Source organism: Scyliorhinus canicula, chromosome 11 (genome assembly GCF_902713615.1).
Source record: "Scyliorhinus canicula chromosome 11, sScyCan1.1, whole genome shotgun sequence".
NCBI lineage: Eukaryota > Metazoa > Chordata > Chondrichthyes > Carcharhiniformes > Scyliorhinidae > Scyliorhinus > Scyliorhinus canicula.
In genome coordinates this window covers 93045078-93061651 of record NC_052156.1, presented here as the reverse complement: position 1 = coordinate 93061651, position 16574 = coordinate 93045078, and the positions used below count along the sequence as shown (strand labels likewise).

General features: G+C 43.8%; 1 protein-coding gene across 1 annotated transcript in view; it reads right to left on the bottom strand.

The window, feature by feature from the left end:
- The window catches only part of LOC119973771 (voltage-dependent calcium channel subunit alpha-2/delta-2-like), a 979537-nt gene that overhangs the window by 169056 nt on the left and 793907 nt on the right, over positions 1–16574 (bottom strand). Inside the window, exons 23-25 of the mRNA XM_038812195.1 lie at positions 13508–13598; positions 12311–12373; positions 5099–5202 (exon numbers count right to left, since the gene is read on the bottom strand). Of these exons, the coding sequence (XP_038668123.1) occupies positions 5099–5202; positions 12311–12373; positions 13508–13598 (258 nt within the window). The remainder of the gene's footprint in view (positions 1–5098; positions 5203–12310; positions 12374–13507; positions 13599–16574) is intronic.

Genomic DNA, 16574 nt, shown 5'->3' with positions numbered 1-16574 from the left:
ACATCGAGGGCCGAAGGGCCTGTTCTGTGCTGTACTGTTCTATGTTCTAACAGGCTGTTGTGTATAATCCAGAAGAAGTCAAAGGCTTGGCAATTCACATCCAATACAAAGTTAAAAAAAACTTGATCAACCCTTTGGGGTTGGCTTTCCTATTGGTTGGGTGGCACATGAATTAACATTATTTAGGGACCTTTTCCTATTTTGCATATTTGGACTCATCATTTACGTACTAATGTTGCTGATCAGATACTTTGGTTAATGCATGCCTACCCATAGTGCCCCACCAATCCACATCATTCATATTAATTCATATGCACCACTAGCCAATAACATAAAAATGGAAAGTTTCTGTTGAACTATTATTTACTGCATTATTATTCATTTATTAGTGAATTATTATTAATAATTTATTACTAAATTACATAATCAATTTTGATAATCATTTTACCATTTATTACTAAATCATATACTGAACTTCAGTTATTTTACTGTACATTCATTTTATTTGCACACATTAAATTATTATTATTAATTGTTTATTACTGAATTATGTAATTATGATATCAATTTTTAATTGGTATATCAATGTTTTAAGCAATACTAAGGAAAGAAAAGTTGGATCCACGCTTCACATGTGAAGCGCGCGTATAAGTACTAAGATATGTAAAAATGTTTACCGTAATATTCATTTTCAGTTATTTGATTGGCTTTGTAAATGTTGTACCAGAACTGAATGAGAACACATTCCTTCACACATTGAAGGTATATGCCAAAAATTTCAACATTTCCAATTGTTGGGTATGAATTGCAACCCCTACTACCTCAGGAGAAGGTAATCCCTTCTTAACGATCCCCTTTAATGCTTCAGAAACAGCAGAATGGTACATCTATCATAGTGTCCCTCGCTCTGTAGTAGTCCGTTCTGGAGCATACTCATGTGAAAAAGGAAGGGACAAGATTGATCTAAAGAAATTCATTAACTTATGGAAATCTGTAGGCTATCCACTAAATACTTTTTCAGGATGGCACCAACTTAAATATAACCTTAACAAAAATCCTCAATATAGAAGCACGGTAGCATGGTGGTTAGCATAAATGCTTCACAGCTCCAGGGTCCCAGGTTCGATTCCGGCTTGGGTCACTGTCTGTGTGGAGTCTGCACGTCCTCCCCGTGTGTGCGTGGGTTTCCTCCGGGTGCTCCGGTTTCCTCCCACAATCCAAAGATGTGCGGGTTAGGTGGATTGGCCATGCTAAATTGCTCGTAGTGTAAGGTTAATGGGGGGATTGTTGGGTTACGGGTATAGGGTGGATACGTGGGTTTGAGTAGGGTGATCATTGCTCGGCACAACATCGAGGGCCGAAGGGCCTGTTCTGTGCTGTACTGTTCTATGTTCTATTAGCCTTCCAACTAATATTACACAAGAAGGATCAATATGCCTCACTAGTAATCGCTCTAAAGGGATGAAAATGGGCAAGAGTGTTTGTACTGATTATTTGAATGTTAATACAACTTATAAATGTACGCAAAATTTATTACAAACAACTGAACGGTCCGCAACAATAACAGGCATACGTAACATCACAAATAATAAAACATTCTCAGATCTATGGTATTTAGAAGATATTTACTTATACTCTGCTTATAATGGGACTTATTTTATTTGTAATGACAAAGCATATTCCTAGCTCCCAAAATACTGGTCAGGATCTTGCTATTTAGGATACATAGTACCTGCCATCTGTCATCTTCCTCATCTCCCTTATGTTTCAGAACTAGCCACTTGAAGAAATAAACGTACCATAACCTTACGAGACACAATTTATGCTAAAATTATTCCTTTTTATTGGGAAGTGAGGGTGGCCAATGAATAAAATAACAACAATCATACAAAACATAGAACATAGAACATAGAACAGTACAGCACAGAACAGGCCCTTCGGCCCTCGATGTTGTGCCGAGCAATGATCACCCTACTTAAACCCACGTAACCCATATACCCGTAACCCAACAATCCCCCCATTAACCTTACACTACGGGCAATTTAGCATGGCCAATCCACCTAACCCGCACATCTTTGGACTGTGGGAGGAAACCGGAGCACCCGGAGGAAACCCACGCACACACGGGGAGGACGTGCAGACTCCCACGTAGCATACTACACCACCACTGCCTTGATAAAATTTCTGACGAAATGATAGCAATTCGAACCGTGGCATTACAAAATTGAAAGGCATTTGACTATGTGCTAGCCGAAAAAGGTGGCACCTGTGCCCTGACTGGTGCGGAGTGTTGCACTTTTATTTCAGATAACTCACAAGAAGTTAAAGATCTGGCATCACACATCCAAAAGGAAATCAAGAAACTTGATTCACCCCCAGATATCTCTATCTGGGAGAAACTTTGTGGGTGGTTGGGATCCAGAGGAATGTCCACAGTAAGAATAATCTTTTTCTCCTGTGTATCAGGATTCATCATTTACATAACATACCAGTGTCTCAAGTGCATTAAACAACTATTCACTAAACGCAAAGGCCCAACAACTAACCCCACTGCACCACCATTAGATGAAATAGAACTGCAATACAATTGTTGAAATGTTACTGATCAATCAATTATTTGACTGTATTATTAACATATTGCTAATAGATTAATACTGAATCAGTAGAATCAAATTCAATTAATTGATTAATTATTGTTTTATAATGATGATTCTTTAAGAATTATAACAATTTTTGCTGTAATGCTTGTAATGCAAAGCTTGCCTACTCTATTGTTTAAAACTGCAATGACAATATGAATGAGTTTTTCTTCGCGCTTTTACCTATCCTATCGCATTTACTATTTCATTTTATCTTATTGTGATATGTCTTTCGATTTATGAAAGGGCAGACTGATAGTAATCAACTATTTCCTGTTAGATCTGATAGGTAAAAAGGCTATTTTAATGTTAATATTAAGGCCCAGTTTTAATATCCATTTTAAAATGAGGATTTCAGCACTCATAACCTCAGGTCATGACAAAACACATAGCTTCAACAGAGACACAAAAAACCTGGCACATGCATAAACTAATTGGAGATAAAAAGAACATTTTCACGCAGCAAGATGAAAAAGCTATTGTTCGGATCAACATGTTTTCAAAGTCAGTTTGACATTAAGAAATGAGCTGTACCAGTAATCTAGATCAAGGTCGAAGTAAGCACCATAGCAACATGAAGGCACCATTGCTCATAATGTGGATAAAGCAAAGTCAGCAGAAAACCAGTAGAAACCAGGCTTGATAATAGCACAGAATTTCATTCCATAACATACACAAATATTCAAACATAAAACATTCAGAGCTTATGTTGCACATTAAGGATTGACAGTTAACCATCGAATCAAATGTATTTGATTCTCACCCAAACTAATTAGGACGACATAGAGGTGTAGACAGATGGCTCTAGGCTGATACGATTTCCCTTAAACATGATAGTCCGCACGGCCATCTTTATCCAGGATCATTTTATACTTTGATCTAACTACTCGCTATTTTTATTTTCATATTTTCACTTTTCCACTCTAACTCTTGAAGTAAATGCAGAACCAAAGTTTTGTATGACTCCAATCTGTCCTCCCTGCTTTTGTAATCTATGCCTCAATGATAAAGGCAATTGTCCCATTTGCCTTTTTCTCCACCCTATTAACCTGCCCTTCTGCCTTCAGTGATCTATGGACACAGAGTTTTGTGCTGGGTCCCTTATCATTTGTCATTTACATAAATGGCATAGATGACTGTGTGGGGGGTAGAGGGTCAGTAAGTTTACAGATGATACAAAGATTGGCTGGGTGGTTGACAGTGAGGTTGTGTGTCTTGGGTTACAGGAAGATATCAACGGGATGTTAAAATGGGTAGAAAGGTGGTGGATGGAATTTAACCCTGAGGAGTGTGAGGTGATACACTTTGGAAGGAGTAATTTGACAAGGAAGTAATCAATGAGCGATATGACACTGGGAAGTTCGGAGGTACAAAGGGACCTTGCCGTGTTTGTCCATAGATCTCTGAAGGCAGAAGGACAGGTTAAAAGGGAGGAGAAAAAGGCATGTGGGACAATTGCCTTTATCAATCGAGGCATAGATTACAAAAGTAGGGAGGGCATGTTGGAGTTGCACAGAACTTTGGTGAGGCCACAGGTGGAGTATTGTGTGCAATGCTGGTCGCAACATTATAGAAAGGACATGATTGCACTGGAGGGGGTGCAGAGGCGATTCATCAGGATGCTGCCTGGGATAGAACATTTAAGTTATAAAGAGATGTTGGATAGGCTTGGGTTGTTTTTGGTGGAGCAGAGAAGACTGAGAGGCGACCTGATTATGGTGTACTAGATTATGAGATGATGTGGAGATGCTGGCGTTGGACTGGGGTGAGCACAGTAAGAAGTCTTACAACACCATGGTGTTGTAAGACTACTTACTAAGATTATGAGAGTCATGGACAGCGTGGATAAGAAGCAGTTGTTCTCCTTGGTTGAAGGGTCAGTTAGAAGGGAACATTAGTTCAAGGTAAGAGGCAAGAGGATGGGGGGATTTGAGGAAAAGCATTTTACCCAGAGGGTGGTGATTGTCTGGAATGCACTGCCTGGGTGTGTGGTAGACGCGGGTTGTTCCATATCCTTTAAAAAGTACCTGGATGAGTAGTTTACATGTTATACTATTCAAGGCTATAGGCACATTGCCGGCAAATGAGATAGGTTGGCAGGTCAGATGTCTTTCATGCATCAGTGCAGACCTGATGGGCCGAAGGGCCTCTTCTGCACTGTATTATTCTGTCATTCTGTGAAGTTCAGGCTTCTCGTACCGCTTCTAATCTATACACTCCAGATTCCACATGCCTGTTCTTCCAAAATCCCAGTTCAGTGGAGGCAGCTCGTGATTTAAATGCCTGAACGAACCCTGCCCTGAGTCCAGTCCAGCCCCCGAAAAGATAGGAGATGTTGGGTTCAAGGCGCGATGTTGAAATTTAAGCCATTCCCGTGATTTCCACCACAATGGAGATCCTCTCTGTCATGGAGTAAATCTGAGCCTCTCTTTCTCAACTCAAACATGCAGGACACTTACGTTCCCGATACAGTGCATGGAAGAGGAAACCCGTGTTGTCCAGACTTCTCCTGTAGTAACTTGCACTGAAAGGCTCTGGGTCTTCATTCCACTCTTCTGCTGCCCTGTAAATACACATATTTGGAATTGATGTTATAATTGCAAAGAACATTACAAGTTTCAGGGCTGGCAGGATGAACACATCTCATTTGAAGCCAACACTTGTGCCTGTGATAATGCTTTGGCACAGAATTCCAATTTTTGCTGTTCCATCCAACTGCATTGCTTCAAATATTAATTCAATCTTCCCATAAAAATAAATTGCCATAACACAGTATTTAACGTACCAACAATGCATCAGATGAAAATACTATTCCAAACATCTCTCCTCACTCTCTGACGGACAGTTCTAAATTGACACTCATCGCGAATTCTTGGAACATTGTGCTTCAGCCTTATTACAATTAGGAGGGACAGTTTAACTCTGAGAAACAGTGAAACTCTGAGGGACACTAACTTTGAGGGACTGAATAACTTTGAAGGATATTGTGTTGCAACTCCGAGGCCCTGAACCGGAGGGGCGCCAATATCCTGGCTGGGAGGTTTTCTCGTCTGGTTCGGGTGGGTTTAAACTAATTTGGCAGGGGGATGGGAATCAGGACAGTAAGCCAGCAAGTGTAGAGACTGGGGATGAGCATGGTACCAGGGTCAGGCTGGCTAAGAGGAAGGGTAGGCTGGGAGAGGTCGAACTCAGTGGTACTGGAGGTCTGGAGTGTATCTGTTTTAATGCACAAAGTATAACGGGTAAGGCAGATGAACTTAAAGCCTTGATTCACACGCAGAACTTGGATGTGGTTGCTGTCACGAAGACTTGGTTAAAAAAGGAACAGGACTGGCAGCGAAATATTTCAGGATATAAGTGTTTTAGATGAGACAGAGAGGAAGGTAAAAGAGGTGGAGGAGTTGCAATACTGGTTAGGGAACGGGACACCATGGAAAAATCAAGTAACGAGGCACTGTGTGTAGAGCTCAGAAACAGAAAGGGGGCAGTCACTATGATGGGGGTGTACTACAGGCCTCGCCAACAGCCCACAGGAAGTTGAGGAACAGATATGTGAGCAGATTCTGGATAGATTTGGAAATAATAGGGTTGTTGTAGTGGAAGACTTCAATTTTCCTCATATTGACCCCTTAGGGCTAGGGGTCTGGATGGTGAGGATTTTGTCAAGTGTGTCCAACAAGGTTTTTTGGAACAATATGTGGATAGTCCGATGAGCGAGGGGGCTATATTGGACCTAGTATTAGGGAATGAGCCCAGCCAGGTCATTAGCGTGGTAGTGGGAGAACATTTGGCGAACGGAGACCACAATTCCGCAAGCTTTTGGATACTCATGGAAAACACAAGTGTTGTCCGAGGGTTAAGGTGCTAAATTGGGGAAGTACAACCAAATTAGGAAGGATTTGGAGGTTGTTGTTTGGGAGAGGCTGTTTGTGGGTAAATCCACATTTGGCATGTGGAAGTCTTTTAAGGAAGTTTGCGGATTATACTAAGATTGCAGGAGTTGCGAATAGTGATGAAGATCGTGAGAGACAGGATACCAACGAAAAGGAAGGACGGTAGAAAGAGGGAAAATCGACTGTGGATATCTAAGGAAATAAGGGTGAGTATCAAATTGAAGGAAAAAGCATACAAAGTGGCAAAGATTAGTGGGAGACTAGAGGACTGGAAAATCTTTAGGCGGCAACAAAAAGCTACTAAAAAAGCTATAAAGAAGAGTAAGATAGATTATGAGAGTAAACTTGCTCAGAATATAAAAACAGACAGTAAAAATGTAAGGTAAATATTGGTCCTTTAGAGGATGAGAAGGGAGATTTAATAATGGGAGATGAGGAAATGGCTGAGGAACTGAACAGGGTTTTTGGGTCGGTCTTCACAATGGAAGACACAAATAACATGCCAGTGACTGATGGAAATGAGGCTATGACAGCTGAGGACCTTGAGATGATTGTTATCACTAAGGAAGTAGTGATGGGCAAGCTAATGGGGCTAAAGGTAGACAAGTCTCCTGGCCCTGATGGAATGCATCCCAGAGTGCTAAAGAGATGGCTAGGGAAATTGCAAATGAACTAAGTGATAATTTACCAAAATTCACTAGACTCTGGGGTGGTCCCGGCGGATTTGAAATTGGCAAACGTGACACCACTGTTTAAAAAAGGAGGTAGGCAGAAAGCGGGTAATTATAGGCCAGTTAGCTTAACTTCGGTAGTAGGGAAGATGCTGGAATCTATCATCAAGGAAGAAATAGCAAGGCATCTGGATGGAAATTGTCCCATTGGGCAAACGCAGCATTGGTTCATAAAGGGCAGGTCATGCCTAACTAATTTTGTGGAATTTCTTTAGGGCATTACCAGTGCAGTAGACAATGGGGAGCCAATGGATGTGGTTTGTCTGGATTTCCAGAAAGCTTTTGACAAGGTGCCACACAAAAGATTGCTGCATAAGATAAAGATGCATGGCATTAAGGGTAAAGTAGTAGCATGGATAGAGGATTGGTTAATTAATAGAAAGCAGAGAGTGGGGAGTAGTGGGTGTTTCTCTGCTTGGCAATCAGTAGCTAGTGGTGTCCCTCAGGGTTCGGTGTTGGGCCCAAAATTGTTCACAATTTACATAGATGATTTGGAGTTGGGGACCAAGGGCAATGTGTCCAAGTTTGCAGACGACACTAAGATGAGTGGTAAAGCAAAAAGTGCAGAAGATACCGGAAGTTTGCAGAGGGATTTGGATAGGTTAAGTGAATGGGCTAGGGTCTGGCAGATGGAATACCATGTCGACAAATATGAGGTTTTCCATTTTGGTAGGAATAACAGCAAAAGGGATTATTATTTAAATGATAAAATATTAAAACATGCTGCTGTGCAGAGAGACCTGGGTGTGCTAGTGCATGAGTCGCAAAAAGTTTGTTTATAGGTGCAATAGGTGTTTAAGAAGGCACATGGAATTTTGTCCTTCATTGCTAGAGGGATGGAGTTTCAGACTACGGAGGTTATGCTGCAATTGTATGAGGTGTTAGTGAGGCCACACCTGGAGTATTGTGTTCAGTTTTGGTCTCCTTACCTGAGAAAGGACGTACTGACACTGGAGGGTGTGCAGAGGAGATTCACTAGGTTAATCCCAGAGCTGAAGGGGTTGGATTACAAGGAGAGGTTGAGTAGACTGGGACTGGACTCGTTGGAATTTAGAAGGATGCGGGGGAATCTTATAGAAATGTATAGAATTATGAAGGGAATAGATAGGATAGATGCGGGCAGGTTGTTTCCACTGGCGGGTGAAAGCAGAACTAGGGGTCATAGCCTCAAAATAAGGGGAAGTAGATTTAGGACTGAGTTTAGGAGGAACTTCTTCACCCAAAGGGTTGTGAATCTATGGAATTACTTGCTCAGTGAAGCAGTTGAGGCTCCTTAATTAAATGTTTTTAAGATAAAGATAGGTAGTTTTTTGATGTATAAAGGGATTAAGGGTTATGGTGTTCGGGCCGGAAAGTGGAGCCGAGTCTAAAAAAGATCAGCCGTGATCACACTGAATGGCGGAGCAGGCTCGAGGGGCCAGATGGCCTACTCCTGCTCCTAGTTCTTATGTTCTTATATAGGTAGGCTGCAAAATTGGGCAGACAAATGGCAGATAGAGTTTAACCCGGACAAATGCGAGGTGATTCATTTTGCTAGATCCAATTCTGGTGGGAGCTATAAAATAAAGGGCAGAACCATCAGGAGCATAGAGACACAGAGAGATCTGGGTGTGCATGTCCACAGATCCGTAAAAGTGACAGCACAGGTGTAAATGATGGTAAAGAAGGTGTATGGCATGCTTGCCTTTATATAAGTATAAAAGCTTGAAAATTATGTTGCAGGTCACATTTGGAATACTGTGTCCAATTCTGGTCACCACACTACCAGAAGAACATGGAGGCTTTGGAAAGAATATAGAAAAGGTTTACCAGGATGTTGCCTGGTATGGAGGGTATTAGCTATGTGGGCAGATTGAATAAACTAGGATTGTTCTCCCTAGAGAGACGGAGGCTGAGGGGCGACCTGATAGAAGTTTATAAAATTATTAGGAGTACAGAAAGGGTGAACAGTTGGAGGCTTTTTCCCACGGCGGAAATGAGAATTACAAGGGGGCACAGGTTCAAGGTGAGTGGGAAAAGTTCAGTGGAGATCTGCGGGTGAAGTTTTTTATACAGAGGGTGGTGGTGGCCTGGAATGCACTGCCAAGTGAAGTGGTTGAGGCAGATACGTTAGCGATCTTGAGGACTTATCTGGATAGGCACATGAACAGACGGCACACGAATAGAAGGATACAGGCGGTTGGTCGAGATAGGACTCGTGATCGGCTTGGAGGGCCTAAGGGCCTGTTCCTGTGTGCATTATTCTTTGTTCTTCCGTAATTGAGGTGCAGTGTGTGAAAACTGTGAGGAGGACTGAAACACTGAGGGGTGTTGCAATGCAAGAAAATGCAATTTGGAGCTGGAGCAGGCTATTTGGCCCCTCGAACCTGCTCTGTAATTCAATAAGATCATGACTGAACTTCTACCTTAACTTGATATTCTCACATTGTCTCCTTAGCCATTTGCTTCCTTCGTGGCACAGTATTTAGCACTGCTGCCTCACAGTTCCAAGGACCTGGGTTCAATTCCGGCCTTGGATGACCGTATGTGTGGAGTTTGCAGTTTCTTCCTGTATCTGCATGGGTTCCGCCAGGTGCTCCGGTTTCCTCCCACATGGCAAAGATGTGTAGGTTTGATGGATTGACCATGCTAAATTGCCCCTTAATGTCCAAAGGTGTGCAGGTTATGTGGGGTTATGGGGTAGAGCCGGGGAATGGCCTACCGGTACTCTTTCAGAGGCTAGATGCAGACAAGTTGGGATGAATAGCCTCCTTCTGCACTGTAGCAATTCTTTGGTTCTATCATACCCACAGGTAAGTCGACCTCTGTCCTGAATATGCTCAGAGACTGATCATCCACAGCTCTTTAGAGCATAGAATTCCAAAGGTTCACATACTTTTGAGTAAAGAAGTTTATTGTCATCTCAGTCCAAAATGGCTGACTCTTTCGGCAGGATTCTCCCAACCCTGGGCTGGGCCGAAGATCCCTGCGACCGGGCCACGCCGCCCCGATGCCGGAGAATCGTCACCATTGGCGCCCGAGTGGTCAGCGCAGCGCCGGTCACGAGCCGCTCTACATGCTGCCCCCCCCCCCCCCCCCCCCCCCCCGCGATTCTCCGGCCCGAATGGGCCGAGCGACCGTGAAAAAAAAAACAAGCCCTGCCGGCGCCGTTCTAACCTGCTCTGAGCCGGCGGGACCTCGGCGTTGAAGGGTGGCGACCTGTGGAGGAGGAGGGGGGTCCGACCCCGGGGCGGGGCCTCCGATGTGGCCTAGCCCGTGATCGGGGCACACTGATCAGCGGGCCGGCCTCTCTAGCTGGGGGCCCCTGTAGCCCTGCAGCATGTTGCGTCGGGGCCGGTGTGTTGAAGGAGGCCACTGCGCATGCAGTGGCCTCCGATACCACGGCGCACAGTTTGTGCTGGGATTGGCAGCTGGAGCGGCGCGAACTGCTCCAGCCCAATGCTGGCCCCTAATTAGAACATAGAACATAGAACAGTACATAGAACAGTACAGCACAGAACAGGCCCTTCGGCCCTCAATGTTGTGCCGAGCCATGATCACCCTACTCAAACCCACGTATCCACCCTATACCCGTAACCCAACAACCCCCCCCTTAACCTTACTTTTTTTATTAGGACACTACGGGCAATTTAGCATGGCCAATCCACCTAACCCGCACATCTTTGGACTGTGGGAGGAAACCGGAGCACCCGGAGGAAACCCACGCACACAGGGGGAGGACGTGCAGACTCCACACAGACAGTGCCCCAGCCAGGAATCGAACCTGGGACCCTGGAGCTGTGAAGCACTTATGCTAACCACCATGCTACCCTGCTACCCTGGCAGCGGCCCGTTCACACCACCCTAAAACGCGACGTTGTTTCCGACGGTGTGAATACCCTGCCGCGGGATTAGAGAATCCCATCCTATGTTCTAAGGTTGTGATCCCCATGTTCTAGATTCTCCAGCCAGGGTAATACATTCTCAGCATCTAATTTGCAAAAAATCTTCAGAAATTTACGTTTCATCTGGATCACCTTGATTCTTCTAAACTCCAGGAACCAAAAGCCTACTTTCTCCACATAGGACAATTCCTTCAACACAGGAACCATTCTTTGATGAAAGATCATAGAGCTGAAGAATTAACTTTGTTTCTCTCTCCACAAATGTTGCAATAACCTGCTGAGTATTTCCAGCAATTCCTGTTTAATTTCAGTTTTCCTGCATCCATGGTATTTTGGTATTTTAGTGAACCTTCATTGCAGCCTCTCGAGTGCAGGTTAGGAGACCAAAACTTCACACAGTAAGGTAAAGTCACCATAATCCCAGATGATCATAGGCTTTGAGGTGGTGATTTATAAAAATAATCTTTATTGTCACAAGTAGGCTTACATTGCAATGAAGTTACTGTAAAAAGCCCCTAATCGCCACATTCTGGTGCCTGTTCGGGTGCACAGAGGGAGAATTCAGAATATCCAATTCACCCAACAACACGTCTTTCAGGACTTGTGGGAGGAAACCAGAGCACCCGGAGGAAACCCACACAGACACAGGGAGAACGTGCAGATTCCACACAGACAGTGACCCAAGCTGGGAATCGAACCTGGGACCCTGGAGCTGTGAAGCAACAGTGCTACCCACTACGCTACTGTGCCACCCTGAGCATCACCATACCTCAGACAAGGGGCAAGGTTCAGAAGGTGGGGCCTTCATGAATAACCTCACCCGATATGGGAATTGAACCCATGCAGTTGGCCTTGCTCTGCATCAAGAACCAGCTGTCTAGCCAACTGAACTAAACCGGCCCCCAGTACTGTACACAGTACTTACTGAGGGGAAGTGTCACTCTGAGGAATAGGGAGGGTGTGGCTAATAATATCTGTCAGGGGCTAAATATTAGTAACTCCAAATGTTGCATCTATGGCATCCCAATCAGAATATCATAACATTGTGCTTCTGCATTCATGCACTAATCTGGCTTATTAAACTCTTCTCAGGTACTTGACTTTGTGTTTTGCACGAATTTCATGCTAACAAAGTTCAGTTTTGAAAATAAATTGATACTCACTTGGCTGGTAAGACTCTTGTGATGCCTCCATCGGTGGCCACAAAAACTGCAAGCAGACCCAGCCTACAATTGTATGTGGGGGGAGAGCACGGCAGAGAGAGAAAGACAAAGACCAGGGTGAAAGTGACAGAGAGATGTTGAGTTAATAGAGAAAGAGAGAAAAGACAGTGAGTGAAACAAGGAGAAACAGAGAAAGAGAAAAAAAGAGGTGGTGCGATAAAATGAAGAAAGACAGATCGTAAATCAGGGAGTGAGACACACAAGAAATACAGAGAGAGTTAAATATTGAAATTGGGAGCAAGACAAACACACAGAATATGAGACAGAGAGACCCACAAAGAGGGGGCAAGTGAGAAAAAGAGAGAAGGGGGATAAAAACAAATTGAGTTAGTGCTCAGTTGAATAAAATCAAATTCATCAGTGGGTTTTCAGTTCTGAAAGGAACATTTCCGTTGATCTTTCCTCTATGTGCTTCACTTGAATCCTCTTGCACCAAATGACTTTAAAACACCCATTTCCCTGGTTGAAAGTAATCACAAACTGAGTTTTGTGTGATCATGCATAAGGTAAATCCTTGCTCACCTGATGGGTTAAAGATACGGACAAAGTAAGATTAACTATTGTACAGTCGATCGATCCCTGGCTGTCTGAGCAAGTTTATCAAAAAATATTTACTTTCAGAAGAGATGGTTGCAGCAGTGACAAGGACTGAAGTCTCAATCATTTCACACCGTATTTACACAGAGTACAGAAAGGTAATGAGACAACTCAAAAAATCCCCTTCGTCCAATGCATTCTTCAGCAGTCTGGGTGTAATAGAGATGCAGTTGAAGGCACTGTCTGCACGGGAGCTGCTCAGAGAGGACAAATATCCTCGGATGTTTAACTATGGTAAAAGCGCTATCTCAATGCAAGTTGTTCCTGTTATTGGCAATGTATTTGATACTTGACTCAGCACAGCTCAGGAATCAGGTTGGGGACTATTAGTTTCTCTCAACCAGTTAACCAGCCAAATCATCAAGGAACAGAAACAAAGCATTTTTATTCCACTCCTCATGTGTCTCATGTTGCTGTTACCAATGGAGTGACTGTCACTTTCTGTAGCCTTGTTATTCTCACCCCTGTCTTTTGATGCAGCAATGAACTGAATGATTTTTCTCATCTGCCTCAATAATCCGTACAGGACCAAAGACTTACGTGTGCAAGTCGTGATTCCTCCAGACTTTCTCCACTAATTTGGCAGTGATCCCGGAATCCAGGATCAAATTATAGATTAGGTCCGAATCACCTAGAAAAACATGGAGACAAGGTGTGAATGCGAGTGAGAGGTTGCTGGACTTGGTCCTGCTGCAATTTACAGAAGTGATAATATCTTGAGCCTCTCACAATTCCTCTCTGGTCAAATTATTATCTTGCGCCTGCTCACTTAAAATGACTAGGACAGAAACACCGGGTTTACACAAAGAGAATCCAGGCCTTGCTTTGAATAAATATCAAAAGTTTGCCCTACGTTTTCATGTATGGAATAATCTGTCTGAAATACAAGCAGAACAATACTTTTCACTGTACCTTGATACACGAGACAACAAACAAATCGAACAAATCCACCAGCAACTGTAGCTGACAGATCTAACTACAGTAACTGTGAATGGGGAAAGCTTGCTCCCCAAAGCCTTTCAACCAGAGCACACTAGAGACTGGAAACTGTGTAGAACCTCTTTGCTGAATGCCTGATGTGGAATTCTTATTTTGAACAGAAAGGATATTAAATTGTATTGAGGCACTGCAAAATGGAAGATGCTGTATGGAGAAAAGTTGAATTCTATTGAAAGTTCTGTAATTTTCAATGTGAAACGTCCCCCTGTCAAATTCTTCATGTTGCAGCAATGTCTGCACTCTCTCTCCTGCACTATAGATGACAACGAGAGGAAAGAATTCCTAAGAATGCTTAAAAAATTATGTTAGAAGTGCCAATGTAGCGTTATAGCTCTTTACTGAGTCACCAACCAGTGGCCAAATCTTCCAGTCTCCAAACCTTTCAGAATTTTGAAAACTTCTTTATATGTTTCTGTTGCAGTGAAAAAGGATCAATTTTTTCAAATTTCATAATCTCTTATTCCTCGCATTATTCAAAGAACAAAGACCAATATAGCACAGGAGCAGGCCCTTCGGCCCTCCAAGCCTGCGCCGATCACGTGTCCTATCTAGACCTTCCTTGTATCCATGTATCCTTCTATACCCCGTCTGTTCATGTGCATAACTAGATAAGTTTTAAAGGTCAGTAACGTATCTACCTCAACCATCTCACTTGGCAGTGCATTCCAGGCACCCCCTTGGTATGAAAAACTTCTCCCCGCACATCTCCACTGAACCTTTCCCCCCTCACCTTGAAATTGTGTCCCCTTGTAATTCTCATTTCTGGCCTGGGAAAATTCCATTGAACCGTTCCTGCCCTTTCCATGACTTGAATATTTTCCCAATAACAGACTGGTCAGAACTCCACAAATCTGCGCCTAATCACTTCCTTGCTCTTTTGTCTCGGTTTATGACCCAGCATCTCATATTCTTTTCCATCGATGCACCTGAAGGTGGGCATAAAATATCCCATGGCACTGTTTCATAGAACAGGGAATTCTTCCCGGTAACCTGGATGATGTTTATCCGTCAATTAACATGCAATAAAATCTGATGATCTGGTCATTCTTACATTGCTGTGAGTGCGAGTTTTCTGTCTGCCACATCTCGTACACTACAACAGTGACTACACTTCAAATGCATTTCATTGGAATGTTCTGTGGTCATGAAAGGTGCTATGTAATTGCATGCCTTCCTGCTTTTTCTTTTGCTGTCGCAGAACTTTCTTCTGAATCTTACCATTTGGGGTGAACTTCCTTTCACTGATCATTTAATTTTTTTCTGCCTTAACTGGCTCAGCCTAATCATAGAATCATAGAATATCTGCAGTGCAGTTGGAGGCCATTCGGCCCATCGAATCTGCGCCGATCCTCCCAATGAGCACTCAACACAGGCCCACTCCCCGGCCCTATTCCCATAACCACACTTAACCTAAACATCATTGGACACTCGGGAAATTTAGCATCACCAATCCACTTAATCTGCACATCTTTGGACTGTGGGAGGAAACCGAGCACCCGGTGAAAACCTGTGCAGACACAGGGAGAACATACAGACTCCACACAGTCACCCAAGGCTGGTGTAGAAACAGGGTCCCTGGTGCTGTGAGGCAGCAGCTGCGCTAACCACTGTGCCACCGTACCACCCTGTGTAGGGTAATGTGATGCCTCCTTGTGCACAGTCGTCGCTGATTGTGAAGTGACTCTGAGAGCTTGATCCTGTGCCCTACTCATGCAGGGAGGCACAGTAGCACAATGGTTAGCACTGTTGCTTCACAGTGCCAGGGTCCCAGGTTTGATTCCCAGCTTGGGTCACTACCTGTGTGGAGTCTGCATGATCTCCCCGTGTCTGCGTGGGTTTTCTCCGGGTGCTCCGGTTTCCTCCCATAAGTCCCGATAGACGTGCTGTTAGGTAATTTGGACATTCTGAATTCTCCCTCAGTGTACCCGAACAGGTGCCGGAATGTGGCGACTGGGGGCTTTTCACAGTAACTTCATTGCAGCGTTAATGTGAACCTACTGGTGACAATAAAGATTATTATTATTATTAAGAAGGATGCAGCATTCCAGTGGTCCAGGAAGCACGAACAAGAGTGGCAGGCACTTGGGACAGCACGTTGGCACAGTGGTTAGCATTGCTACCTACGGCGCTGAGGACCCGGGTTCGAATCCCGGCCCTGGGTCACTGTCCGTGTGGAGTTTGCACATTCTCCCCGTGTCTGCATGGGTTTCACCCCCCCAACCCAAAAGATGTGCAGAATAGGTGGATTGGCCACGCTAAATTGCCCCTTAATTGGAAAAAATAATTGGGTATTCTAAATTTATATAAAAAAGAGTGGCAGGCACTGCAGGTTTCGCTCAGCACTGCACCAGTGCTCAGGTTTTCTGACCTAACCAAGTGCACAAAAATCGCATCTGATGGATCACAGGATGGCTTAGGGGCAATCCTGCTACAGCAGAATCTGGAAGGAGACTGGCTGCCAGTGGCGTTTGAGTCCAGGGCGATGTCAGACACTGAACGACAATATGCACAAATTGAAAAAGAGTGTCTTGGACTCATTAATGGGCGAGCCAAGTTCCATGATTATGTGTACAGACTTCCAGCCTTCATTGTGGAGGCTAACCACAGG